The sequence below is a fragment of the Leopardus geoffroyi genome, chromosome A2 (assembly GCF_018350155.1).
Source record: "Leopardus geoffroyi isolate Oge1 chromosome A2, O.geoffroyi_Oge1_pat1.0, whole genome shotgun sequence".
In the NCBI taxonomy this organism is placed as follows: domain Eukaryota; kingdom Metazoa; phylum Chordata; class Mammalia; order Carnivora; family Felidae; genus Leopardus; species Leopardus geoffroyi.
In genome coordinates, this window is record NC_059331.1 from 111,941,762 (window position 1) to 111,969,675 (window position 27,914).

Sequence of the window (27,914 nt, forward strand, 5' to 3'; positions counted from 1 at the left end):
AGGCTTAACCAACTGAGCCACCCAGGCGCCCCCATTCAACATATTTTTTAATGCCCGCCATATACCAGGCTATATCTTTGCCTTTAAAGGGCTCACAACAAAGTGGAAAATGACAGACGTGGCTTACTACAAAAATGTGTAGAGTAAATATGAATATTTATGTGGAAAGGAAGAACAGAAGTGGAAGCCATTTGCCCTCACAGAGAATTTTAGAAAAGATTTCACAGAGCAATGTTCGTATTGGTCCTCGGATGATTTAGCAAGGTTTCACCAATTCAAATAAGGATAGAGAAAATAGAATTTAGAAGAAACAGAATAAATAAAGGCATTAAAGTGTGGAAACACTGGGCGTATTTGGGAAACATAAAAGCTAACAAGAGTAGTTAGTAGATCCTCTGCTTGATTGATGTATACATCAGTTCTCATGTACCTAATTGCAAAATCTCTGTTTAGCCTTTTCTCTGTTCAGTTCTGAATCATGAAAATAATAAAGTTGATTTTCTTGTCTCATGAATACAGAGTAAATATTAAAACTCTTACTCAAGAGCTTCTCCAAGGATACCTTTGCCTATTTCTATAAATGCATGTTAGCCAACTAAAATGATTTTGATTAAATGGTCTGATTCTAAAGAATCTGAAAATTACTTATTTACAACATGATAATAGCCACAATTTTATGGTGTTTTAAAATAGCTGTAATACTTAGAAATTACACGATATGTGAAACTTAGCAAACATTTGAATTATATCAATATGATATTGCCACTTTCTGTAAAAAATATAGAAAAATAAATTTCCCTGTCACAGTCAGAAAATTTGTATAAAGAAGTTATGTAAGTAATGGTTGCGTTTAAGCTTTAAATATGCTGGATGAGAACTTCATGTGTCAAAAGGTTGTGTTAAAAATTATCTAGTGTATCTTCTTACTCCCTGATAATTATCATCACTTGATGGAATTGCTCAACAAAGACAGCATGACGGATGTGTGATATTTCCTTCATCTGCATCTGTTTTATCTTACTATAAGTTTTGCATACAAAAGTATTGTTTTATGTAAATTACTTCCTTATTTATATTTTAATAACTCTTACTAACATTGATTAGCCTCAACAGCCAATGTTTTTGCTGTATCTTATCAGCCAAACCAAATACATAACAGAGCTTTACTGCATATTGTTAGTTTCTGTCCAAATTTAAGAAAAATGACTATTCATTTAATATTATTTCATTATAGTTAGTTATACCAATACTTATAAATATTTGTTAAATAAATGCTTCAAGCAGATATTTTTAGTGCTTATAATTTTGAATGATTAAATCAACAAACACTCTAGAAAAGACAACTCAATTCTGTGGTCTCTCTTATGAAAACAGACCCTAAATGCTACTTGCCTTCTTGCCAACTCAGAATATTACCTATTACCTTCTCTGCAGAGCTACCTAAGGAAAAATAAAGAACCTACACTGAGAACTTTCTGAATTCATCTCTGTCTGTGTGTATATCCTCAAAATGAAGCAAATTGCAGCAATTTATTGAAGATTAAATCCTCCAAATGGCATTCACCTAAAAACATGCAGGGAAATGGTTTGGGGGTTTAAATTATCAGTGTAATTGCTTTAATTCTCTAGGTTGCTTTTATAAGTAGACACAACTTTATCATATTTAACTGATCATTCCAAATTGAAGGTTTAGTGTGGTTTGTATTTTTACTCTCAACACCCTGAATCACATTTACGTTCTGCATAACCCAGATCTTAAAAATAGCCCACAAACCTCAATGCAGGAGAATTCCAGAAATGAGGTTTTTACATTAATGATCTGCCTGTAGTTTTCTTTCCAGTAGCCTGCACCTTTTAATTTGTCAGCATTTTCCCCCTAATGGCACAGGAGAGCTTTTTGAAGAACTAAATATGCTGAAATCACCTCATTGTTTTGTTCTTAGATATTTGAACATAGGGTGATGTTTCAAAAATTTTGTTAGTAAATTCTACCTGATTTCTATTAAAAATGTTCTTTAAGCTCTGAGACTGAAGTGAAAGGAGTATTTATAAGAAAGGTAGTTCAACCCTATCTGATTCTTGAGTAAGTTTTCCAAGTAACCTACTGCCTATGATTCATTACTTCCTTTGAGTTAAGAGGGTGTTAACTAGGGTAACATATTCTTGAAGATACTATATGAAATACCAGATTTAAAAATTGATTTTAACAAATTTTAAGAATTTGAGATTACAGAACCTTTTCACTGACACTTTTTTTCTCTCTTGCTAAACTGTATTGCAAATAACCTTTTGATGTTTTAAAGGTTTTTCTTTGGCAGCTGAAAAGAACCTTCTTGAAAGTTGTATTTAGTGAATTTACCCATATATAAATATCCCTGAGCTACTCAGTTATCCTATGGCATCTGGAAGAAAGGTGCTATTGTTTTAGATTCCATGATTGAAGTATAGAATAATCAATTCAGAGAGACCCTAGGGGGAAGATTCACTCACATATGCTGTGGAAACTTGGAATTCCTGAGTTTTTAGGTTTTTTTCTACAGAAAAAGAGACATAGATGAGTTTTTCAGTACAATGTCTAGTGACATCGGTTCCTTTTCAAGCCATATTATAATTTGACCATCAGTTTGAATTTGTGACTACTAACTTCAGATTTTCTAAGAAAACTCCTTTTTTTTAAATACCTTTGTTACTATTACTTTCCTTGCTTTCTGGATTTCAATAGCTAGACAGCTATTTTGTTTGCAAGGTTCTGGGTGTGCGGTTTCTGCCGCTACACACCAAGCAACATCACCAAGGTATTCCCAGGATGCATCATCAGATTTAGTTCTGCCAGAAAAATCCATAAATTATTTAATGTTCCTCTTCATTTCTCACAGAGCAATGTTTGCAAAGCTTGTCCATGAAAAATCATTGTAATTCCAGAAGATCATGATAGATTTGCAAGACAGGAATTTGTCCTGTGCTTCCACATGGACTTCTGCCTAGTTATGACTATAGTAGAAGTTAAATGAAAATGCAAAGTTATTTCCCTTTTAAACATGCAGTTATTTTAGCTCTGGTTTTATTTGAACATTTTCTCTACCATTTCTTTAACCGCAATTGAGTAAGAGCAGCTATGTCTTATGGCTTTCTACTGTGAAGTGTCCGAAAGTGTAAGGTGGCCGGATGTAAAAATACTACGAAAGTATGGATAATAGACTGCCCACTTTCCGTCTACTGCAACTTCCCCGAGGTTTTGTTTGCAGGGCCCAGCTGCACATACAGACATGATGGAATTTGGTTTGTGAAGAACCCACAAAAATTACACAAATAACTCAGATTTTTAATGAATAATACACAGACATGCACCTGCTTCAGGGACTTCATAGATTAGTTTTGTGACCAATAGAAAAGCCCTTTGGAATTCAATTACATGGCTACAAAACAGAAAATAAAACTGGTTACACTTTTAGAACTGCTATCAGCAAAATGAAAATGTTAACTCGTTCTTGGGGCAGCCTTTTTTTTTTTTTTAAGGTTGTTTCAATTTGCTTTGCTTCTGTCAGACTTACTATAAAGTCATAATATTCTGCTCTTTATTATCTACTCTTCTTGCAGCTGGAGCCGCTTGCAGAAGATATTCTCCACCAAACCCCGAATATGAATGCTGTTATTTCTTTACAGAAGATCATTGAAATTCAAAGTATGTCTTTAATTTTTTTTTAATTTCTAATCAGGTACAATTAATTAAACACATTGAGAATGAGAACACATGAAAAACATATTTGAGCTTCTCAAATATGAGAAACATATTTAGAATTCTAATTTACACACATTATGTATTTATACCTAAATGTGTTACTGCCTTGCTCTTAATGTGCTTAATCTAACCTTACACTGATAACTCAGAGCCTCTATATTTAGAACCATGTTTTTCTCATATTTTCCAAGTGCTTGGATTCTTTTTCCATTACTACCACTAAGTATCCATTAAAAAATGAAATTAATATAGAAATTTTAATTATATTGTCTAATCTTAACTAAGGGTAAGTTATCTCCTAATGATGTTAGAATTAAGGAATCATTTACTGGTTTTCAGTTTGTCAAGAGAGGAGAAAGTTAGTGAAAAAGCCTCACTACTAGAAAGTCTAGGGGTCCCTGGGTGGCTCAGTTGGTTGAGCCGCTGACTTCGGCTCAGGTCATGATCTCACAGTCTGTGAGTTCGAGCCCCACATTGGGCTGTGTGCTGAGAGCTCAGAGCCAGGAGCCTGCTTCGGATTCTGTCTCCCTCTCTCTCTGCCCGTCCCCCACTCATGCTCTGTCTCTCTAGCTCTCAAAAATAAAAATAAACGGTAAAAAAAAAATAAAAACAAAGGAAAAGAAAATCTAAACAAAGGAGGGAAAGTCAGAAACTTTACTATCCATTTCCCGTCACACACATAAACACACATACACACACTTGAAATCAAGCATGAATTAACACGAAAGTTAGCATGAAGGGAAGAACCAAATGGCAAAATTATGTGTGAAGAAGAATCAGGAAAACGCTTAGCTTTGCTATGGTCCTATAGAAGCATTTTTTAAATACCACTAAAGAAACCACCTTCCAGCTTTCTAAGTTTTTGACTTTGCTAGCTCAGAAGCAATTTTGAGATATGGGTGTATGTGGGGTGCTGTGACTATTTACAAATCATGCCATATAGGAGCTCAAAGCAATCTCCACTTTACTTAATTTCATTATTGCATGGATTGAGGGTCATAGGTTCCCCATAAATGTTTATTAGTTATATCATAACTGGAATAAAGTCCAAATTTCAAGGATCTTCAGAGACTAGAAATGTAAACATTCAAATATTTGGAACCAAAATCTGTCATTATATTGTCTCATTTCCATTGAGAGTAAATTAAGAGACTCTATTATATATTGTTCTGGATCTTAAGGAAAGGGATCTTAAAATGATCTTTGACAACCTTCTCATATTCATCTACATCCACTCTAATACCCCTTTCAGGTAATCAATAGTATAAAAATACCTACTTTTTATACATATTATTTTCTTTTATTCTGAGCGTTCTTTTGCCATTATACACGTAGATTATTAAAAGTTATTGTTCTTATGTATCTTCTGATTGTATTAAGCATTCTTTAATACTTATGATATGTTGATAGAAGATAATTTCATCAGTCATCAAGGCACAGAAGTTATGAAGAAGAATAAGTAGAGTTTCTGGCATCAAAGAGTTATAGTCCAGTGAGTGAGAGACGCTTCAATAGATCCTTCCAATATGGGGTCATGAGGTGCACTGAGACAGTAGAGAAGGAGCATTCTCTTTCTTAAGTCACTTTCAGTGGGGTTGAGAGATACTAGAAAGTGAGGAAGGTTCAAGGAAGGTTCAGGGAAGGCCTGTTGGCAGTGATAGGGCCTGAGCTTGGTCTTAAGGACTGAACAGGATTTGGGCCAGATGAAGAGCGAATGTTTGGAAGACAGTAACAAAAGCAAGCTCTCAATTTTCACATAGGTATGAAAAAATCACAGTTAGTGTACATCTTCAAAAACTGTACTGTTGCCTTTTGTATTAGATCTAATTTCCTGGTAATAACTTTCTACTGCATGACTTTACCACTGACATTTTTGAGTGATTTTTTCAGTCTGCTCTAGCCAAACAAACCTGTTTGTCTCTTGAAAAAGACTCATTCTACTATCAAAACTTGCTCTATGAGAATTCTACCACTGTGGATTGTGAATTAGTCTTCTGTTCTAAAATGCATTCCACAGCAGTCAACACTGACAACTATCCCCATTTAAAATCCCCTGTCTTTCTAAACTCCTACTGAGGTCCAGCATTTGTAAACCCAGTACTTCCACTAACTCTCAACACTAACACATGGATTTTAATTAGTAGCATTTTTCCTTAAATTTCTTCTATTATTTGAGTTTTTTGTGTACTTTATGGTCTGTTAGTCTTGGTTCCTTCTTTTGATGATAGTCAGGAGTATGGGAATCACATCTTTTCACCCCTCCATGTACCTGTGGAACGGGTTGACAGCAGGGGAGATATTTAAAGTGCATAGGGGCCTGGGAATGGAAAGCAGGCAGAGTTAAGTTGGGAGGATTTGATCTTCAAGGCCCTAGGGAATGAGAGCTTGCATCAAAGGGAGTTTCTGAAGACCTCCTCTTTCTTAGCCATGGATACATGACATAGTGGGTACTGTTGTTGGCTACTCAGCAACAATGCCTTCCTAACTTCTACTCAAAAGAAGCCTGGTTTTAGTCATGAATCCTTGCCACCAGATACCATGCAACTCAGAGAAGATGAACTTATGCCCAGTTCCAGGGAAGCTGTTCTTAGTCTAAGCCTAAACTAGTTAACCCACTTAAATAGTGATTGGTTAAGGAATGGGGTATGTGACCCAATTTTGGCCACTGAGAATTAAAGATGGCTTCTTGGATGTTCAGCCTGTGCAGTCACATAACTCCACACTTATAAGGACCCAGTGCATAGTTTCATGCTCTTCCTATTGTTGCCTTTAAATTCTTACTAAGTTTTGAAAAAGGGGCCCACATTTTTATTTTGCACTGGGCCCTGCAAATTATTCAGCCATTCCTGATAAAAATCAAGGTGTTAGTGATGTGAAAAGATATTTGCCAGGAAAGACTGATAGTAACATACCACAGGGAGAACTCGAGTTGTGGTTAAGAAGGAACTGGTGAGTAAAGGTTGTAATGGGAAAGACAAATACAAGATGAGAATGATCTCTTGTCATTTGGGACATGAAGTAGAAAACAGTGCAGAGAAAGTTGTTTGAGACTGTGGCTTTGACACTATGTGGTACATTTTTATGTAGTTCTTTGAATTGTGTGTCTTTTGGAACCATTTGAATTGTATGTCTTTGGGGCCACTCTTCCAGACTAAAGAACCAGAAAAGGGCTGCATAAGGTCCATTAAGCAATAAAATAATGTGGGTGTTTCTGAGTAACAAACTTCATAATGGCTTGAGAAATTAAAATTATGGGCTTCTGCCTTAGCAAACAATGCTAGATTTCCTTACAAACTATAAAATTGTACTCTTACTTTTATTTTCCTCTGTTTTATAACTCACTCTTCCATTTCAAGTCCTCTCATAGGGCTTCAGGCCCTTGACTAGGCTCCCCTTTACCCCTTTGGTGGGGAAAGTAGTCAGGACCCACTACATAATTTGCAGATCCCAGTGCAAAATGAAAATGTGTGAATACTTCCTTGTTAAAAAAAATACTATAATTTCATGAAGGTGACAGCAGAGCACTGAATGCAACATGCGGGCCCTTCTGTATATGGGAGTCCTTTGCAACTGCACAGGTTGCCTTTAAGGTGGCCTTTGTTTAACTGAAGAACCCCCTCTTCACATATGTCTCTGAGCATCTCACAGGTGCCTCCTTTTAACTTTGGGAGGTGTTTGAATTGTTAGTATAGGTTGTGAAGGATTCTTTTGTGCTACGGTTTGGGACTACAGTATCAGAAAACTATGTAAATGTCGAGAAGCAGGATTTGTAGCATGTGGGAAACATTCAGGCAAGTTCCTAGATAGCCTTGTCCCAAGACAGACAGCAAGGTGCTGACAGGCCTTCTGTGAATTTCTCTTTGAGAACAGAGCCCCCCAGCTGAGGGTATGCAGGTGCTGGAGGCTGTGATTAGCATTGGCCCTTTGCCTGGCCACATGTATGGGAATATTTGGCAGCAGGATCATCCCTGTTGTCCTGTCCTTGTTTATGTTACTCATTTAGCTAAGAAAGAAAGACCTTACGAGGCAACGGCAGGGCAATCATTATTCCTGACAGGTAATAAAGACCCCTCCTGACAGGTTAGGGTCTGGTTTCATCTCAAGATGGCGGATGTATACAAAGATCAACTATGTTTGAGATGGTCAAGAAGCTTCTTGTTTGCACATGCTGTTCACTTTGGTAACAAGTGTTCTGCCTCATCCCTATCAAGTTTTCTAGACTTAGCTCAGATGTTATCTCTTTTGAGAAGCCATGTATGAGTCTCCCTTTATTGTTATTCTAGATTAGGTACATTTCCTGTGTGTTTTCATGGCAGAGATTGTTTTTGCTGGTGTTATTTGTTTTTAATTGCTATATTCTTTACACACTGTCCAGGGTAGGCATTGTGCAAATGTTTATTGAATGAATAACAGTTGAATCAGTTGAATCCGTTGATCTGTCCATATTTGCCACATTTTTTTCTTAGCCCGGGTTAATTTTCTTAACTAACTAACATAACTCCTTGGCTAGCCCATGCAGATAAGAGATTGAGAAGAATAGGCAAATTATGTATGAGCTCTTTTCTTCTGTCTTCCTTAACCCATAATGATGAATCACTTCTAAGTTAGGAGGAACATGAATTACTTGTGAGCTACCACTTTCATCACTAATCTTAGAGGTGGCAATTCTCAGAGCTGAAACTAATAGTTTGCTGGTGGCTATAATCACCAGTGAGTGATGCCAGGTAAGAGTAGGCCCAGAGAAGGATAAAGAACCCTCATCTGTATGTTTCCTTTTCTAAAACCCACCCTAACAAGTTACAGAGTCCATTGAACTCTTCTTCCCTTCTTTTTCATTGTAAGGTGAGAAGCAGGGTTCCCAAATGACATTTTTCACACCAGTCCTGGCCCATGATAACATTTTTACTGATTTTGAAGAGAGGAATTATGAAGTCAGTTTTCCATAAAACTCAATCCATGTTATTTGAAAGGCTATAATTTTAAGCTCTAAAACATATAATGAATGATATTGATATTGATCTGTGAAACCCCAAAATATGAAAACCACAAGTATAGAGCCATGGTTTCCTTTCACTTACTCACTTTTTAGTAAGAAGAGTACTTTTTAAGTGTCAACCAATTTTGTAGACCTCCTGAATGATAATAGTGATAATCATAGTATCTTTTGATTTGTGGATCAAGAAAAATATATATGTACACAAGAATTTGAGGATTCTTTACAAATTTAGCTACAACCCTCCGCAGCTGATAAGTTGAAAAACACCAGGATAGAGGATTTTAAAATGACAGTAACTCCAATATGATCCTCTCTACCACTCACAAACATGATGAGGAGCAAGTCACTTAGCTTCTCTGAGAAATTTCAGTAAGAATGGCATGGCATATCACCATACTGCTTTTCTAAATTGGAGCTACTGTGGCAACAAAATGGCAAATAAGAAGCAAGATCATTAAAAAAATGGTTGGAATTTTCCCACTCCACCCCCCCCCCCACTTTCATCTTTTCCCCACCCTAGTGATTCTTCCCTTGTTTAGTGAATTGGAGTCTTAGAATTCCATTTTATGCCAATCACAACAAAATAGTGACATAGGCCAGAATAAGGAAAGGACAGTATTTGTCATGTATGTTCTTATCAAATAACACCCATGTTTCCTGCATGTAAAATTTGTCAGTAGGCCCTATTTCTTAAAACACACACACACACACACACACACACACACACACACACACACACGTATTATTTAGGGCAATGAGAAGTGAATTTATGGTCCTCTGAATTTATTCCACTTTTGAGGCCAATATGAAAAAGAATACAATTTTCTCACTGCAGGAGAATATACTGTGGAACTAGGTAATTGACTATAAGGTAGTCACTGATCCACTGGTTTAGGCACCACAATGAAATAAGAAGTAACAACTGATGTTGCAAGCAAACAATGGCAAGTTAATTTTGTTGGTTTCATTTCTACTCTATTTCCAAGGGAGATAACTAGTTGGTAAAATAAAATATAAACACTGTTGATGTACCCACTAAGTAGATCATCAGAGCAGTATGAGAGATTTATGTATAGTAATTAATGAAACAAAGCTATTAAAGTAAGGTAAGATTTGTTCTAAAGAGACAACCATTGTTTTCTTTTAAGTGAAATGCCCTTCTCAGCCATCTCCTCCCATAGTTCTAATTCCCCTTATCCACCCCCTTAACAAGGAGAAGGGGCATTTACATCACAATTAAGGAGAAAATCCAGATTGTTTCTAAACTGAAAGGAATTTGCATATATCTATTGTGAGGAAACTGTCCAATATCTTGACCTCAGGGGCTATGCACATGGATTAAAGGATTGTTCCCCATATTGCAACATGCGCTGCATAAATCATCTTGCAACCTTTACTAGGTTCTTTAACTCCATACCCAAAGCCTCAACCACATTAAGTTTTGTGGTTTTTTTTTTTTGCTCCTTCTTACTGTATTTTGATTTTCTACCTTTTTTTGATATATCTTTCTCTTTTCCTCTCTCCTCTACCTCCATCCTATTGAGATCCAGGAGAGAAGAAGAGATACCCACAATGTTGGAAAGGTTTTAACTCAGAAGGATCTGAGGACTCATTTCAGTCAGGGAAGGAACATGCTCAAATCTGCACTTCACAAGATTATTATGCCTGCAAAAAGGACAGGAGATTTCGCATGGCTTATTGTCAGATGTGAGCAGTTTAATTCGGAAGGAGAATTGACTTGCGATGGTAATTAATTGGCATGGAGAGAATTAATAATTTCCAGGTATCAAGCTTGAACAACTGAGTAGTTGTTGGTGTCACCTCCTGTGATAGGGAACAGCAGAGGAAGAAAAGGTTTGGAGAGCAAGATGAATGATATTAGACTTAAGAAGATATTTGGGGCATCTGGCTGGCTCAGTCAGAAGAGCGTGTGACTCATGGGGCACCTGGGTGGCTCAGTCGGTTGAGCGTCCAACTTCGGCTCAGGTCATGATCTCACATTTGTGGGTTTGAGCCCCGCATCAGGCTCTGTGCCGACAGCTCAGAGCCTGGACCCTGCTTCTGATTTTGTCTCCCCCTCTCTCTCTCTGCCCCTCCCCTGCTCATGTGCTCGCTCTCTCTCTCTCTCTCTCTCTCTCTCTCTCAAAAATAAATAAACATTAAAAAAAAAAAAAAAAGAACAAGAAGAAGAAAAAGAGCTTGTGACTCTTGATCTTGGGATTGTGAGTTTGAGCCCCAGGTCAGGTGTAGACTTTTCTTTAAAGAAGAAATTTTGTTGATTGAAATGCTTGAAATTAGGGGAAAGGCATCATCATTCTAAATATGAGTTTTTCACTACAGTGAAGTCATGGAGGGACATTAGATTAAATTATTTATACAATGTAAACCCTGTAAACTGCTAGCAAATAGTAAAGTAATAATTATTAAGTGTTTTCAGTGTGCAAGGTACTGTTCTAAACACTCTTATTAATATAGATTAACTCATTTAATCTTCCTAACAACCCTATGAGGTAGGTACTATTTTCATTTCCATTTTACAGCCAAGTAAACTGCGGCACATCTAGGTTAATCAACTTCTCCAAGGTCGCACAGTTAAAAACTGGATAAAGGCAACATCATAAATCAAGCAGTCTATCTCCAGAGTATATAGTCTTAGCCATTATGTTAGTCTATCTCACAAATAAATTCATTATTTGTACTTTTTGTGTATACTTTTTCCATTTCTTTGAAAAATGACATATTTAGGGGAAAAAATCAATTTAACTGAAGATTTGGAGTTTTGTAAATTCTGGTTAATTGAGGTTTAGTCCGTTCTAGAAGGGCAGTGCCAAATTATAAGGAGCCGTGGAGCTATGAATCCACTTTGGAGCCCCTTGTAAACTTGTGAAATACATCTAATCACAGAAAAATGCAAGGATTGGCAGAATTTCAAATCCCTACCCTGTTGAGTTTAAAACCTTGACTGTTGTCAGGTGTGAGCTGCTATTTGTCATAGATTTTTTGGTTTAGACAGAGGCCTTGACGTTGCAGCCCTGGGCCAGGCAGACCTTCACTGAAGAAAAGCAGCATTAGACATTTTCCCACTATTAACCCCACCAACCCTTACTTGTATCAGAGCCAGGTCAGACTTGCACATGTGGCTCTTTGAATGTTGATTTTGAACTTCTAATTAACCATTCTCTTGACATGTTGAGACTCTGATTATTGTTTGGTGGAGCACTAATACTAGAATATACCTGAATCTAAAGGAAAATCTGCTATCTGCTTAGAGACTTAACTTGTCTGGAATTTTTTTTTAATTCCAGCTGCATCTATGGTTACAAGTTTTCTTTCACTCGTGTTCTACTAAGGCAAAACTAATCAAACCACAAGAATAAATAAAACTGCGTGTTTCTAGGACTGAACACTCTTTAAGAATAGGATTGCACTGTAATTATATACTCAGCTGTTAGCACCCAGATAAGCTTCACACACACATTCAATACCATTCACTGAGATAAGGCATGTTAGAAGGTCAAGTTTGGGAGAAGGTAATTTGCTAGGTGTTTATATACATTACATCTAGTCCTCACACAGCTCTGCAGTGAATAATTAGTTTCCTCATCTTGTTCATTAATAAATTGAGGCTTAGCAAGTTTAGGTTGCTTGTTGAAGGTCTTTCCTCAAGTAAGCAGTCAACAAAGACTTGAATTCTGGTCTGACTTTGCTGTCAAAACCCTTTTTCTTTCTGTTAAAGCATATGACCTTCCTCTTCCTCATTTCACAGTTAAGGGCAGAGTTCCACCACATTTCCTATTCCCAAGTATCCCAGGATAGACACTAAACTATACCTCTTTTAAAATATAATAGATTCTGCATACATTAAAACAGACTATTTTAATACATTACTGGGCTTGCTAGCATGTAAGGGAATAGGATGAAAAAACAAATAAACTGAAATTTAATAGAGTAAGTAACACAAAAAGGGAGAGTATCCCTGGGTCAAGTGACAGTATCAGTGTTGTAACTGCACAGTAAAGCATAAGGTCTGCATCAAAGTTGGGGATATGAATTTGATGGGTACCAGTGAGGTTTTATCTTGGTCTACTCCTGGTTCTGAAGGAAGCAAATGCACTTTCTTTCTGGAGGAAAAGTATCCCTAATTTAGACCCCAGTATATGCAGAGATGAAATTCAACAAAATATGAATTCAAATAAATAAATAAACATACATATTTAAATAAATGGATAAAATCAAATATACAAGGGCACAAGCCACTAGGGAAAGTCAGCAGAAAAGAGAAACAAGAGAATAATAAGCCTTATCTGTGGGGTTAAAATAGAGGAGAGGCACTATTTTCAAGGAATGATAACGGATTAAAAATACTCATTTACTTTCACTTCTCCATGGAGTTCCACTAAGGTAATAAAAAAGGGGTTTTATGTTGTTTTCTTTTGTTTGTTTTGTTTTGTTTTTAAGACATGGACTCATAGGGATAAAGAATAAAAAAGGAAATAATAAGAACCTGGAGAACAGATGACCATCTGTTAGTGTCTTGGCAGACTTGGGGGGAAAAAAAAGTCCTAAGCCAGTACTGGCAGGTATATCTCTGATAGTGAGGGATACATCAGACCCATATGCCATAGAGTTGTTGACTCACACACCTAAGACTCTTTATTTTATTTCATTTCGTTTCATTTGTTTTATCATTTCTCTTAATTCATTTTCCTTTCCTTTCTTCACTTCTGTGTCCACCTTGAAAACAGTTAATGCCCAAATTCTTTTGCCCTTCTACCTTTCAAGCTGCCCTAAAAATCTTGGCCTTCTTTACCAATCTAATAAAATCTCTACCCTGGATATATTCTACAAAGAACTTTCTCCAATACTGTACCTAAGTTAACAGGTCTGCTCATGATTATCCTGAATCGTAGTACTTTGGCCTCCTGTAAATTTATGATCACCAAATTCAAATGGGCCCATTATAATCCTACTGTATTACTCAGGTCAATTTACTCTCTCTCTCTCAAACTACACTTCTTCAAACTTCTCTCTCCTCAAACCTCTATCCATCTTACCTTTACCTCCCTCCTTAATCTCAGCAACAAACCTTAGAGTAAATTATAGCTACCAAACTGCTGTCTTTGAACTGTTCATTGCCATCAGCATTTAAGCATCCTAAAATACTCCTCATCTTAAAAAACAAAACAAAACAAAAAAAAAAACAAAAACCAACCTCCAACTACCTCACTCCTTTAGCTTACTACCTATCTCTCTTCAACCCTTTAGGAACCAAATCTTGAAAAAATGTTTCTATCTAGCCATCTCCATTTTCTTAGTTCCAGTCCCTGTCAGAACCAGTCTAGTGTGGTTGCAGTCTCACTGTGGTCACAGTGGCCTTTCTGCTGCCAGATTTAAAAAGGTGACTTTTTGAAACTTTTTATTTTGAAATGATTTTACATTTAGAGAAAAGTTGCAATTATAATACAAAGTTCTCATATGACCTTCACTCAACTTCCCCTAACGTTAACATCTTGCATAACCGTAGCAATAATTACAGAAAGTAACAAATTAACAGTAATATAATTCTGTTAACTAAACTATAGACAAAGGAGTCCACCAGTTTGTTCACTCTTTTCCTTGTTCTGTTCCAGGATTCAGTCTTTGATTGACACATTGCATTTAGTTGTCATGTCTCAGTCTTCTCCCATCTGTGACAGTTCCCCAGTCTTTTTATGACCTTGGCACTTTTAAAGAGTGCTGGTCAGTTCGTTTAAAGAATACCTTTCAGCTTTGTATTTTCTGATGTTTTTCATGAATAGATTGAGGGTGTGCATTTTGGACAAGATTACCACAGCAGTGATGCAGTTTCTTAGTGGTTCAGATCCATGGTACATAATGTGAATATGTCTTATTATTGGTGAGGTTAAACTTGATCACTTGATTAAGGAGCTCTCCAATGTGATGTTATAATGCTTCCCTATGGCATGAATAAATATGTCGGAAAGATAGTTTGCAATTATGCAAATATCCTGTTTCTCCCCAAGCTTATCCACTAATTTTAGCAGCCATTGGTAGATTGTGCCTGCTAAAATTATTACTCGGGGGGCGCCTGGGTGGCGCAGTCGGTTGGGCGTCCGACTTCAGCCAGGTCACGATCTCGCGGTCTGGGAGTTCGAGCCCCGCGTCAGGCTCTGGGCTGATGGCTCAGAGCCTGGAGCCTGTTTCCGATTCTGTGTCTCCCTCTCTCTCTGCCCCTCCCCCGTTCATGCTCTGTCTCTCTCTGTCCCAAAAATAAATAAACGTTGAAAAAAAAAATTAAAAAAAAATATAATAAATAAAATAAAATAAAATTATTACTCGGGTGTTCCAATGCTGATTTTCTATTTCCCTTACTCCTTAGAAGTAATGAGGAACTGTCCTTTCTCTTCCCATTATTAATTTTGTTGCAAATTATTCTCGCTTTGGATCTTTTCCAGGCTAGCTCCTATGTCCTTTGGACATGGTCCTATCTTTTTGTGAGCATTTTCTTAGTTTTTGGCATCACAAGATGTTCCAAGTTCACCTTGATTTTCACCTACTACTCTGAGTTCTTCAGAGAAACATAATCTATATAACAGTAACTATAATAAGTGTATATATATATGTGTATATATATATATATGTTATATATTTGTATATAAATAATGAGGCAGTAGATCATGCAGTTGTAACTGAGGCTGAGAATTCCAAAATCTGCACTTGGCAAGCTGGAAACCCAGAAGAATAAATAGCAGAGTTCCAGTCCAAATTCAAAGACCCAAGAACTAGGAAAACCAGTGGTTTAAGTTCTGAGACCAAAGACAAAAGAAGATTGATGTCCCAGCTTGAAGAGAGTCAAAGAGAGAATTCTCCCTTATTTAAGTTTTTATTTTATGCAGGCCATAAATCTGCTGAATGAAGCCCACCTACACTGGGGAGGGCAATTTGCTCTACTCAGTCTACTGACTCAAGTGTTAGCCTCATCCAGAAACACCCTCCCAGACATACTCAGAGTAATGTTTAACCAAATACCTGAGTACTCCGTGGCCCAGTAAAGTTGATAATAAAAATTAACCATCACAAGTCCATTTCTTGTCAACTTGGCACCATACACATCTCCTTAAACCATACTTAATCTCTAATTGTAGACAATAACAAGTTCATAGTTCTGCCTAACATGATACAACTTTCCTAAGTACAACTGAAAACACACCAAGCACTTCACCAGGATAGTAGCTAGAGTTTTGAGTAATGTTTGGTCTTCTCATTGTCTCATAACTTAAATTCTATAAATGTAAAATTAACAATAGTTAAATATTATGCGATGTTTATTGTTATTAATAATAAATATTATGATATAAAGTCATTGCATCTTATGTTACATGATAAAGGAGGAGAGGACAGAGGAAAACAGAGATATTTGCATACAGATATATTCATAATAAAATAAGGAGGAAATACTCTTGACAGTTACAATCCTTGTTATGGAACTAGTCTTATGGCCATAGTTAGTATTTATAACTACCTTCTTCCATTACCCATTCTGTATTCCCTATGCCTTCAAGGAAGCAACTCAACTGGTTATGGTTAACTGGTGGAATGAGTCAAACCTTCATTCTGGAATTAGTAGTCCTGCATGGATTGGGTTTTTGTAGTTTTCCACTGACCTTAATCACAGAGCATAGTGGTACCAAGGTATGCCCTAAGCAATCTGTATTCCACACATTCTCTTCCTTACTCCATTGTGGAGTAGCAGTCCAATTTTTCCTTGATAATCAGGGTCAATCATCCCAGCCAGCACAGTAATTCCTGTCTTTGCCTGTTGATTCAAAGGCATAAGAAAGCCAAAGTTTTAACTTCCAGCTCAATGGAATCATTGTTATGTTCCCTGGTGGAAGCTTGGGCTAGCAGAGCGTAAAGTCACAGGAACAAGAAGTAAAAATTTTGCCAATGGTATAATATTGAGTAGTGAAACTTCCATTTTCACCCCTTGATTCCTGGACACATGAGTACTGGATATGGGAGAAATACCACCATATATTGGATTCTGGTAGAGAGTATATACATCTTCCTAGAGAAACTTGTCCCAGTCCTACAAATATTACCAGCTGGCTTGCTTTGAAACTGAACCTTTTATAGGCCATTCCACTATTGTATCAACCAGTTACTTCTACTCTGCTGTCCTTTATGGTAACCACACCTACCTTGCCTCTGGTAATTGAATGCTGCCACTTGCCCCTGCCACTCGGATCCAGTTGCTCCCACCATATTTAGGTTTCCCAATTCAATGACCACAATTCCCACTGTAGATTATGGTCTGCAGAAATAAGCAATCACAAGTCTTTTCAGGAATTCTAGTACTCGCCTTGCAAATTTATCTCATAGTCATGGTAAAAGGCATATATCTTCTGGATCCTTCCAGTGTGGATGAATAGGTCACAAAGGACAAATACACTCTAACAGTCTAATATTCCTATGTCTTCAAATCCCATTAAACCAAGGGAGTTCTTACATTTCTAAATCACTCACTGAGAACCACATTTTTGTCCATGTTTTAGCCAACCAAACAAATGAGCTGTTCGAGCCCTTCTGAATACCCCTAACTGCAACATTAAATGCAGAATCTCTGCCTAGTGAGCTCATCATTCCCTACCTAAATCCTTTTCACACTATACATTCTTCTTCTAATTGTACAATATGGATAAGTTATTTCAACCCTCTTTACTTCAGTCTGCTCATCTGTAAAATAAAGAAAGTAAAAAATTCTATCTCACAAGGTAATTTTAAAATTATATGAAATTACATATACATTATCAGGCAAATAATAGGCATTCAAAAACTGTTTCTTATCATTTTACTTATTGTTGTGTTTCTCCCAGACCATAGCTTCATAGTCCTCTCTATAGGAATAACTCCAAAAATTTATATCTTCAGCTCAGACCTCAGATCTGAGTTCCCTATGTTTATTAAAGCTCTAGTTCAGCATCTTTCCCTTGATATCACCAAAGTACATTTAGTCAACATGTCCAAAGCTATTGTCATTATTCTTTCTCTAAACCTTAGCCTCTTCCAGGTTACTTGATCCAAGTAGATGGCACCCTTATACTTCAAGTTTTTCTAGGAATCTAGTTTTTATAGGAATCTAGGAATTAGTTTTTGTGTTGTTTCCATTGCTATCTACATCCTAACCATAATCCCATCCTTTTTGTTGTATCCCTTCAACATTTCATTCATCTATCCTCTTAGTTTTGTTCCCATGGCCACTCTTCCAAATCAGGCTTCCATCTTCTTTCTCCTAGACCATTTCTATATCATACAAAATGGTCTGCCCACATCCACCCCTGCTTTTTCCACTTTTTTTGTCTAAAGTTCTGCCAGAATAATTTTTTACAAAATAAGTCTTAGTCTGTATACCTCCTTGCTTTAAACCAGATGTCAACAAAGTTTTTCTGTACAACGTAGGATACTAAATATGTAAGGCTTTGTGTTGCAACTGCTTAATTCTTCCATTGTAGCAAGGAAACATCCATAGCCAGCGTGTGATGAACACAGTTGTATTTCACTACAACTTAATTTACAAAAGCAGGGTGTGGGACCAACTTGGTTTCTGAAAAATGAAAAATCTGAAACAAGTGTATCTGGATGGGATGTTGAAATAACAGACACCAGTTGTGAAGGACACCTAAAATTCTGGGCTGGTAGGTGGAAAGAGAAATATTTAACATTGCTGCCACCTGGTATGCCAGGCAGGTGTGCTGTAGCCACAACTTGTGACATGCGTAAAGGTACCAAGCCGCCAGAAAGTGGGGTTAGGGAAAATGTGGGGAATAAAATGTTAAGGATGGATAAAATATATTCAAGAAATAGAGTGGGAGTAGTCCTGCATACAGCATTTACATTCTGAATGTTTTTATTTTACATTGCAGTTCCACAATTATTTATTTTGTGGTTACTTGCATATTTTGATTTTGCTATTAATACTGTTGGCTGAAATGTGATCAGAAGCAAACATACCTGTTAAAAAATGTAGTGCTCAATTGCTGTTTCCTAGGAAAGTTGATAATGAACATGTATCTTCCACAAAATGTTTGTCAATGTTCATCGTTCATCACGAGGACATAATGATATCATAAATGACATGAATACTGAAGACAATAATACTGCTGAATGAGTAGCAGCATCTACTTTAAAGTTTAGTATTATTAGAAGAAAAACAAAACAAAAATAAAAACTAAAGCCAAAGATGATGGCAGTTTAACAAGTGCAGTTGCAGAAGGTACATTTAAGTATCACTTTGTAAAGCATGACTTTTTATTTAGATAAAATGACCATGCATCTACATTTTAAAAATAAATTTTGAATTTCAAGTGTTCTTTTCAAGCTCCAAAGTGAGGTAATGGTTGTTACATGTTGACTCCACTGAAAGAATCTCTTGGTTCAATGATACAGTGTCCTTAGATGCTTCAAACAGAAAAATCAGTTAGTTCTAATAATGGTTTGATATTTTTCATTCAATTTATGGAATCAAAGTAGAGCTTTTAGAAATAAATCTGCCAAAAATGAAAGATTGGGTATTATTATGAATGCCATTATAAATTACAGTGAAAATCTAACACTGACAATAAAATAACTTGGTTTTATATTAATATGCAAATTTAGACTTGGGGGGAGCATAGCTTAATCTTAACAGAAATGTGTTTGTCATTAATTATAAACAATATAAATTCCCTAAATTTTTATAAATAACAAAATTAAACAATAATTTAATAAAATTTTATTTAAAAATTTCTTTTGAAAACCAAGCAGGTGGGTGCCTAGGTGGCCCAATCGGTTAAGTGTCTGACTTCAGCTCAGGTTATGACCTCACAGTCTATGGGTTCAAGTCCCACATCGGGCTGTGTGCTGATCACATCAGAGCCTGGAGCCTGCTTCAGATTCTGTGTCTCCCTCTCTCTCTCTGCCTCTCCCCCACTCATGCTCTGTCTCTTTCCATCTCGCAAAAATGAATAAACATTAAAAAAATAAAAATAAATAAATAAACAAGCAAGCAGGCTAAGTATTCTACCAATAAAAATGTAAGGTATTTTCTCAAAATTTAAAATACCTTTATATAAATCCAGGATGAAACACAGGTAAATGAATTACTGCTAAATGAAATACAAAGTTTTTGAAATACAGCTGATATTGATGACAAAGGGAAAAAAAACTTCAGCATGGCAGTTCAAATTTCCTCTCTTAGTTGCCCATTATCAACCATACTTTAGAAATGTTTGAGATGATTATTCTAATATTGAACTATTTTGTAAATGAGTTTCTGAATTTTCATTATATTTTTTCTGTTCAGAATTCATTAAGCAAAATATTCAATAAATGGACCTCTGCCCCTACGTATGAAGAAGTAACTACTCTAGGAATTGTCCTTTGATTAGAAATAAAACTAGAAAAACATATATATGGAACACTGTTCTGGGCACTGAGCACCAGATACTGAAGGCCTATAATCCCAGCAGGAAACAAACAAGGAAAGAGAAATATGAGTCCTACAGTTGCCTGAGGTTACTGATAGAGGGAAATCTCGAGGCTTCAGCATAGGGAGAGAGAATACAAATAGAATCCAATTACTTTTCTGAGTTGAAGATAAAGTAATCAGTGTTTGGGGAGATTGAAGTGACTCGAATTTGTGAGTCAGGATCTTTGAGGTGAAGTTGCTGCACAGAGAAGAAGTTCTGTGTATCTGGACAGGAGTGTCTTTAAACCTTTATCTTACTTATTTTACATGCATGAGGTGAAATTCCACAAGGCTGGAGAACTAACCATCGGAAACCAGTAGGTTGAACAATTCAAACAGTTCACACAGGACTGAGAATAATTTGCATTCCTCTCAGCCAGAGTGGAGAGACCTTGTAATACATAAGGCAACATGTAGAGAAATCAAAATGGTTTTCTCTTAGTTTTGGACTAAATTAGCCTTGTACTAAAACCTGCTTGGGAGCCAATTTGACAAAGAGTATGAGTAAGCCTCAAAAGGATCATACTGATTGCATGATTTAATTGTGTGCCCAAATAAAGTCCAACATGTCAAAGAACACATCAAAATTCAATAACCAGAAATGTTCAAATTAATAATGCCAAGCATCCAAATGAAAATTACCAGACATGCTATGAAATGGGAAAATATGACCTAGAACTACAAGACAAATCACTGATTCAGAAATTCAGAGGGGAGGAGTTAAGATGGTGGACAAGTATGGGGACCCTGGACTTTCCTCATCCCTCAAACACTGCTATATTGAGGTCAGATCATTTGGAACACCCAGGAAATTGACCTGAGGACTGGCAGAACAATTTCCAAGGTTGTCAGGAGTCAGCATGGTAGGTATGAGGTGCATGGAAGTGAATTGAGGGAGAGAAAAACAGTGGTGCCTCAGAAGGGAAGGGAACCCTTTCCATAGGGAGAGAAAAGGGAGACAGAGAGGGGTTAAGAGAGTGTGGTATCACATTTGCACAAGACGAAAACCTCTCTGGACCACAGACTGGGGACCAAGGGGTACTGAGTGTTGCAGTTTTTTTGCAAACAACTTGTGGAGCTCAAACTCTGAAGTTTTGGAAGTGTGTGAGTTTCTCCGCAGCAGAGCTGTGGAGTTCACTCCTGGGGAGAAGCAGGGCACTGGTCCCAGAGTGCATAGCATAGTGTAGGGATCTCCTGGGTCTCAGTGGAAAGAACATTCCCCTTCCTGGAGTACATTTGGAAGAAGGTAAATTGCCTCTCCCAGGACAAAAGACCCTGCAGGCACCAGCAAAAGGCCTTTCATCAGCAAGGGACAGAGGTGTGTGCAGAGGGCAGATGACTTGGTTGTTGCTTTCCAAAGTGCTACACTGTACATTTCATGCAGAGTGCACATGCACTGTTTTTATCTGGGGCAAAGGATATCAGACACAGCGCAGAGTGGAGAGGTTTTTGGGACAAAGCACATCAGGCACAGCTCAGAGAGGCTGTACTCTAGGGGAGGGGCATGGATATGTGCAGTGCCAGGTCCCTCGAGATTTCAAGTTTTGATTCCCAGCCACAGAGCAAAGATAAATTGCAAGACAGCTCTGGTGCAGGGTACACTGACTGCCCTCGCTATTCTTTGAGGGCTTCCTGAATGAATAGGGAGTGTGTGAGATCCTTTGTCCAGAGACAAGAGAGTCAGGTGACGCCATTTTACCTTTCACCACCAACACAGTGGGACTTCAGAGAGCAGCACAGCAGCCCCCAGTAGAAGCTGGACCCACTTAACCCCACCCCCCTGTCCCTGGAAACTGCATTGGTAATGGGACAGGTCTGACTCTGAGCCAGCTCAGTGGGCCTCTCCTCCAGAAGACCAGCACAGGCAGCACCCCACATGCACCAACTGTACTAATCATAGAGTGCTTCAAAGCATCACCTACAGTTCTGGTAGAAATAGGACCAAGCTTACTTTTTTTCCCTTCCTCCTCCTTCTCCCTTCTCCCTCCTCATCTTCCCTTCTCCCTCTTCCCTTCTCCTCCCTCTTCTCCCTCCTCCTCCTCCTCCTCCTGTGTCTTCTATACATCATATACGGGGTCAGAAATCAGTCCTCAACAAGTACCAAAAGATTGTGATCAAACCATGTATATTTTCAGATCATGATGCTATGAAACTTGATGTCAACCACAAGAAAAAATTTGGAAAGCCCTCAAATACATGGAGGTTAAAGAACATCCTATTAAAGAATAACAGGTTAACCAGAAAATTAAAGAAGAAATTTTAAAAATACATGGAAGAAAATGAAAATGAAAACAGAACAGTCCAAAACCTTTGGATGCAGCAAAGGCAGTCCTAAGAGGGATGTATATTGCAATTCAGGCCTATCTCAAGAAGCAAGAAAGGTTCCAAATATAAAACCTAACCTTACATCTAAGGGAACTAGAAAAGGAACAGCAAACAAAGCCTAAAGCCAGCAGAAGAAGGGAAATAATAAAGATTAGAACAGAAATAAATGATACAGAAACCAAACAAAAACAGAAACATAGAACAGATCAATGAAACTAAGAGCTGGTCCTTTGAAGGAATTAACAAAATTGATAACCCCCTAGCCAGACTTATCAAAAAGAAAAGAGAGAGGACCCAAATAGATAAATGAATGAAAGAGAGGTCACAACCAACACCACAGAAATACAAACAATTATAAGAGAATACGAAAAATTATATGCCAACAAACTGGACAATCTGGAAGAAATGGACAAATTCGTAGAAACTCAGAAACTACCAAAACTGAAATAAGAAGAAATAGAATACAGACCCATACCCAGCAAGAAATTGAATCAGTAATGAAAAATCTCCCAACAAGCAGGGTCCCGGGCCAGATGACTTCCCAGGGGAAGTGTACCAGACATTTAAAGAAGAATTAATTGGGGTGTCTGCATGGCTCAGTTGCTTAAGTGTCTGACTTGATTTTGGCTCAGGTTGTGATCTCAAGGTTCGAGCCCTGCATCAGGTTCTGCACTGAAAGCACAGAGCCTGCTTGGGAATTTTCTCTTCTCCTCTCTCTGCCCTCCGTGGCTTGTTTGCCCACTCTCTCTAAATAAACGGACAAACATAAAAAAATAAAGAAGAATTAATACCTATCCTTCTCTAGCTTTTCCAAAATATGGAAATGGAAGAAAAACTTTCAAACTCATTCTATGAAGCCAGCAGTATCTTGATTCCAAAGCCAGACAAAGACCCCACTAAAAAGGAGGATTACAAGCCAGTATCCCTGATGAACATGGATAGGAAAATTCTCAGTAAAATACTAGCAAAGCGAATTCAACAGTACATTAAAATAATTATTCACCGTGATCAAGTGGGATTTATTCCTAGGCTGCAGGACTGGTTCAATATTCTCAAATCAATCAACATGATATACCACATTAATAAAAGAAAGGATAAGAACCATACGATCCTGTGAATCGATTCAGAAAAAGCATTTGACAAAATACAGCATCCCTTCTTGATAAAAACTCTAAGAAATCACAGAATCAATCCCATTTGCAATTGCACCAAAAACCATAAGATACCTAGGAATAAACCCAACTAAAGAAGTAAAAGATTTATACTCTGAAAACTATGGAACATTTATGAAAGTGATTGAAAAGGACACAAAGAAATGGAAAAGCATTTCATGCTCATGAATTGGAAGAAAAACATTGTTAATATATCTATGCTATCCAAAGAAATCTACACATTTAATGTAATCCCTATCAAATGCCAGAAGCATTTTTCCCAGAGCTAGAATAAACAATCCTAAAATTTGTATGGAACCAGAAAAGACCCTGAATAGCCAAAGCAATGTTGGAAAAGGAAAACAAAAGTGGATGCATCACGATTCTGGATTTTAAACTATATTACAAAGCTGTAGTGATAAAGACAGCATGGTACCGGCACAAAAACAGGCATATAGATCAATGGAACAGAACAGAAAACCCAGAAATGGACCCACAGCTATATGGTCAACTAATCTTTGACAAATCAGGAAAGAGTATCCAATGGGAAAAAGACAGTCACTTCAGCAAATGGTGTTGGGAAAACTGGATGGCAACATGCAGAAGAATGAAACTTGTACTACTTTATTACACCATTCACAAAAATAAATTTGAAATTGATGAAAGACCTAAATGTGAGACAAGAAACTATTAAAATACTATAAGAGAATACAGGCAGCAACCTCTTTGACCTCAGCTGGAGCAGCTTCTTACTAGACATGTCACCAAAGGCAAGGGAAATAAAAGCAAACATGAACTACTGGGACTTCATCGAGATAAAAATCATCTGCACAGTTCAGGGAACAATCCACAAAACTAAAAGACAGTCTACACAATGGAAGAAGATATTTGCAAATAACATTTTGGATAAAGGGTTAGTATCCAAAATCTATAAACAACTTATCAAACTTAATAGCCTCAAAAAAATAATCTGTTGAAGAAATGGGCAAATATTAGAATAGACACTTTTCCAAAGAAGACATCTAGATGGCTAACAGACACATGAAAAGATGCTCAACATCACTCATCACCAGGGGAATGCAAATCAAAACCACGATGAGATACCTACCATCACACACCTGTCAGAGTGGCTAAAATTAAAAACACAAGAAACAACACATGTTGGAAAGGATGGGGAGAAAGGGAAAGCCTCTTGCACTATCGGTGGGAATGCAAACTGGTACAGCCACTCTGAAGAATAATATGGAGGTTCCTCAAAAAACTAAAAATAGAATTACCCTGTGATCCAGGAAGTGCACTATTAAGTCTTTACCCAAAGGAAACAAAAATACAGACTCAAATGGGTACATGCACCCATGTTTATATCAGCATTATCAACAATAGCCAGACTATGGGGAGATGCCAAATGTCCACTGACTGATGAATGGATAAAGAATATGTGGTATATATGTTATATATGTACATATAATGGAATAATTATCAGCCATCAAATGAAATCTTGCCATTTCCAATGACGTGGATGGAGCTAGAATGTATTATGCTAAACAAAATAAGTCAATCAGAGACAAGTATCATATAATTTCACTCATCTATGGAATTTAAGAATAAAACAGATGAACATATAGGAAGGGAAAAGAGAAAAGAGGGAAACAAACTGCAAGAGATTCTTAATGATAGAGAACAAACTGAGGGTTGATGGAGGGAAGTGGGTGGGAGATGGGCTACATGGGTGATGGAGGAGGGCACTTACTGTGATGAGCACTGAGTGTTGTATATAAGTGATGAAAATCACTGAATTCAACTCCTGAAACCAATAGTGCATTTTATGTTACCTAACTAAAATTTAAATTTAAAAAAAGAAACTTATTCAGAAATTCAAGGCATGATAGAATTAGCAGATAAAAATATTAGTTACTCCTAATATGAAGAGGAAAGTTGCAAGCATGATGTTCAGAGAAATTAAAAACCTGGAAAATGTGCAAATGGAAGTTTTAGAGATGAAAAATTATAAAAAAAGCATTTGAAATTTAAAAAAATATGTACCCTAGAAGAATTAATGGCAGATGATACATTGCAAAAGACAAAAACAAAACAAAACAAACAAAAACAATGAAGTTGAAGAAGTAATAGGAACTATTCAAAGTGAAGAATAGAAAAGTACTGAGGTGCACCTGGGTGGCTCAGTCAGTTGGGCATCCAACTCTTCATTTCAGCCCAGGTCATGATCTTATGGTTCATGAGTTTGAGCCCCACATCGGGCTCCACAGTGACAGTGTGGAGCCTGCTTGGGATTCTTTCTCTCCCTCTCTCTCTCTGCCTCTCCCCCACTCTTTCTCTCTCTGTCTCTCAAATAAATAAACTTCAAAAAAGGGGAAAAAAGAAAAATGCTGAAAAATAGTATATCAGTAATATATTGGACAGCATCAATCAGCTAACATATCTATAATTAGAGTTCCAGAAAAGGAAGAAGTTTGGGAAGTATTTAAAGAAATAGTGGGAAAAGGTTTTATAATTTGATGAAAACCACAAATCCACAGATCCTAGAAGCTCAATCTCAAGCAGAATAAACATGAATAAAATCACACTGAGGAACATTATCATGAAATCTTAAAAGAATCCAGAGAAAAGAAGAATCATATTGCATAAAAAGAAACAAAACGATAAGATGAAGATAAGAATATTTCAATCTCAGAATAGATAGGTTAAATGACAGAAGCCTGGGATTAAAGACTACATAGTATATGGTTTCATTTATATGAAATTATAGAAAAGGCAAAATACAGTGGCAGAATTTCAGTTATTATTAGGAGCCAAGAAGGAGGGTAAGAAATTCATGCCAAAAGGCCAAAATAAGGTTTTAGGGATGAAGAAAATATTCTATATTTCGAATATATGTGTGACTGCACACATTTGTCAACATGCATTATAATCTGCCCTTAGAACTCGTAAATTTTATTGAATATGAACTATACTCAATGAGGCTGATAAAAAAAGATAGTTATGAAATGAAGGAAAAATACCAGCTTTTGAAACTTTTAAAGAATTTCAGTTACAGAAACAGTGTTTTCAAGAGAAAAAAACATTTAAATTGACCCCTACAAAAATAAGGGAATAAAGTAACAAATTTAGTATCAACAGGCAAACCATGCGCAAGATTTAATTTTGAAAATCCGTAATTGGGCTTTCAAAGATGTCTGTTTGTTGACAGAATCATTGATAAAATTCCTATTCTTAGTTGTGTATTCTGAAATAGAATGAAATTGAGAAGTCATATGATTTTGCAGCATCTAAATTTAGTAAATAAAATTTTATAGAATCATAAATGGAGAAAGCTTTCTTGGTAAGTTCAGCTTACATAAAATGTTTGCCAAATAAAGGTACCTGTGAAAGAAGGGAAAAACAGTAGTTGTGAAAGTATTTGGTATGAAGTAGTCACTGATATCAATATTTTAAAAATTGGAAGTGAAAGATATCCCACATATAGCAGAATTTACTACCATAGCACCACACTTGTGAAGATGGGGTCAACCAAAAATATTACAGTCTCTTGAGAAGAATATTTAAAGATGCCACAGTTTCAAATTTGTTAACTGTAAAATTCCACTTTGAAGAAGATTTCAGGCAGTTTTATGAAAAAGTATAAAATATTTGGACCACATTGAAAAAAATGCAATCTTCATAAAAATACCAATGATATTCTATTACTGAGAGATATGGCCACAAAATTGATTAACCTATGTGAATATTTAGCAGCAATCATAATTCTGCTTATGTTATTTTCTAATGTTTGCATAATCAGTATAAAGTAGTTACTATGCTTTGGCATATATGAATTATAATATTTTTGTTTTTTAGAATGAATTTTAGTTATGAAAATAACTTTTGAATAGGACTATTTTATATTTTATAAGTCCACTGATAAAAACAGTTTGCTGACCAGTAAATGAACATTTCAATAACATGATTTTTATTTTTAGCCCCATTTTAACCTTAAAATTGCCCCAACTTGGATGAAAAATTACCTGGTCGCTCTACTGATACACCAACTTTCAATACATCTTTATTTTTACATATATATACAATACTTTGGATCCCAATAAATGTCTCCATTTTGATTAAAACATCTATCTTAAACTCTATTAAGAAGCTCTGAGCTCTGGAAAATCTCTGTGGGGCCCCTTTAAGTCCCGATTGTTA

The 27,914-nt window shown here is 36.6% G+C and overlaps 1 protein-coding gene across 14 annotated transcripts in view; it reads left to right on the forward strand.

Moving 5' to 3' along the window:
- HDAC9 (histone deacetylase 9) overlaps positions 1 to 27,914 on the forward strand; it is a 944,501-nt gene that overhangs the window by 884,412 nt on the left and 32,175 nt on the right. For all 14 annotated transcript variants that reach the window (XM_045495014.1, XM_045495020.1, XM_045495015.1 and 11 more), the window contains one exon: positions 3,598 to 3,682. In XM_045495014.1, coding sequence (XP_045350970.1) covers positions 3,598 to 3,682 — 85 coding nt within the window. The remainder of the gene's footprint in view (positions 1 to 3,597; positions 3,683 to 27,914) is intronic.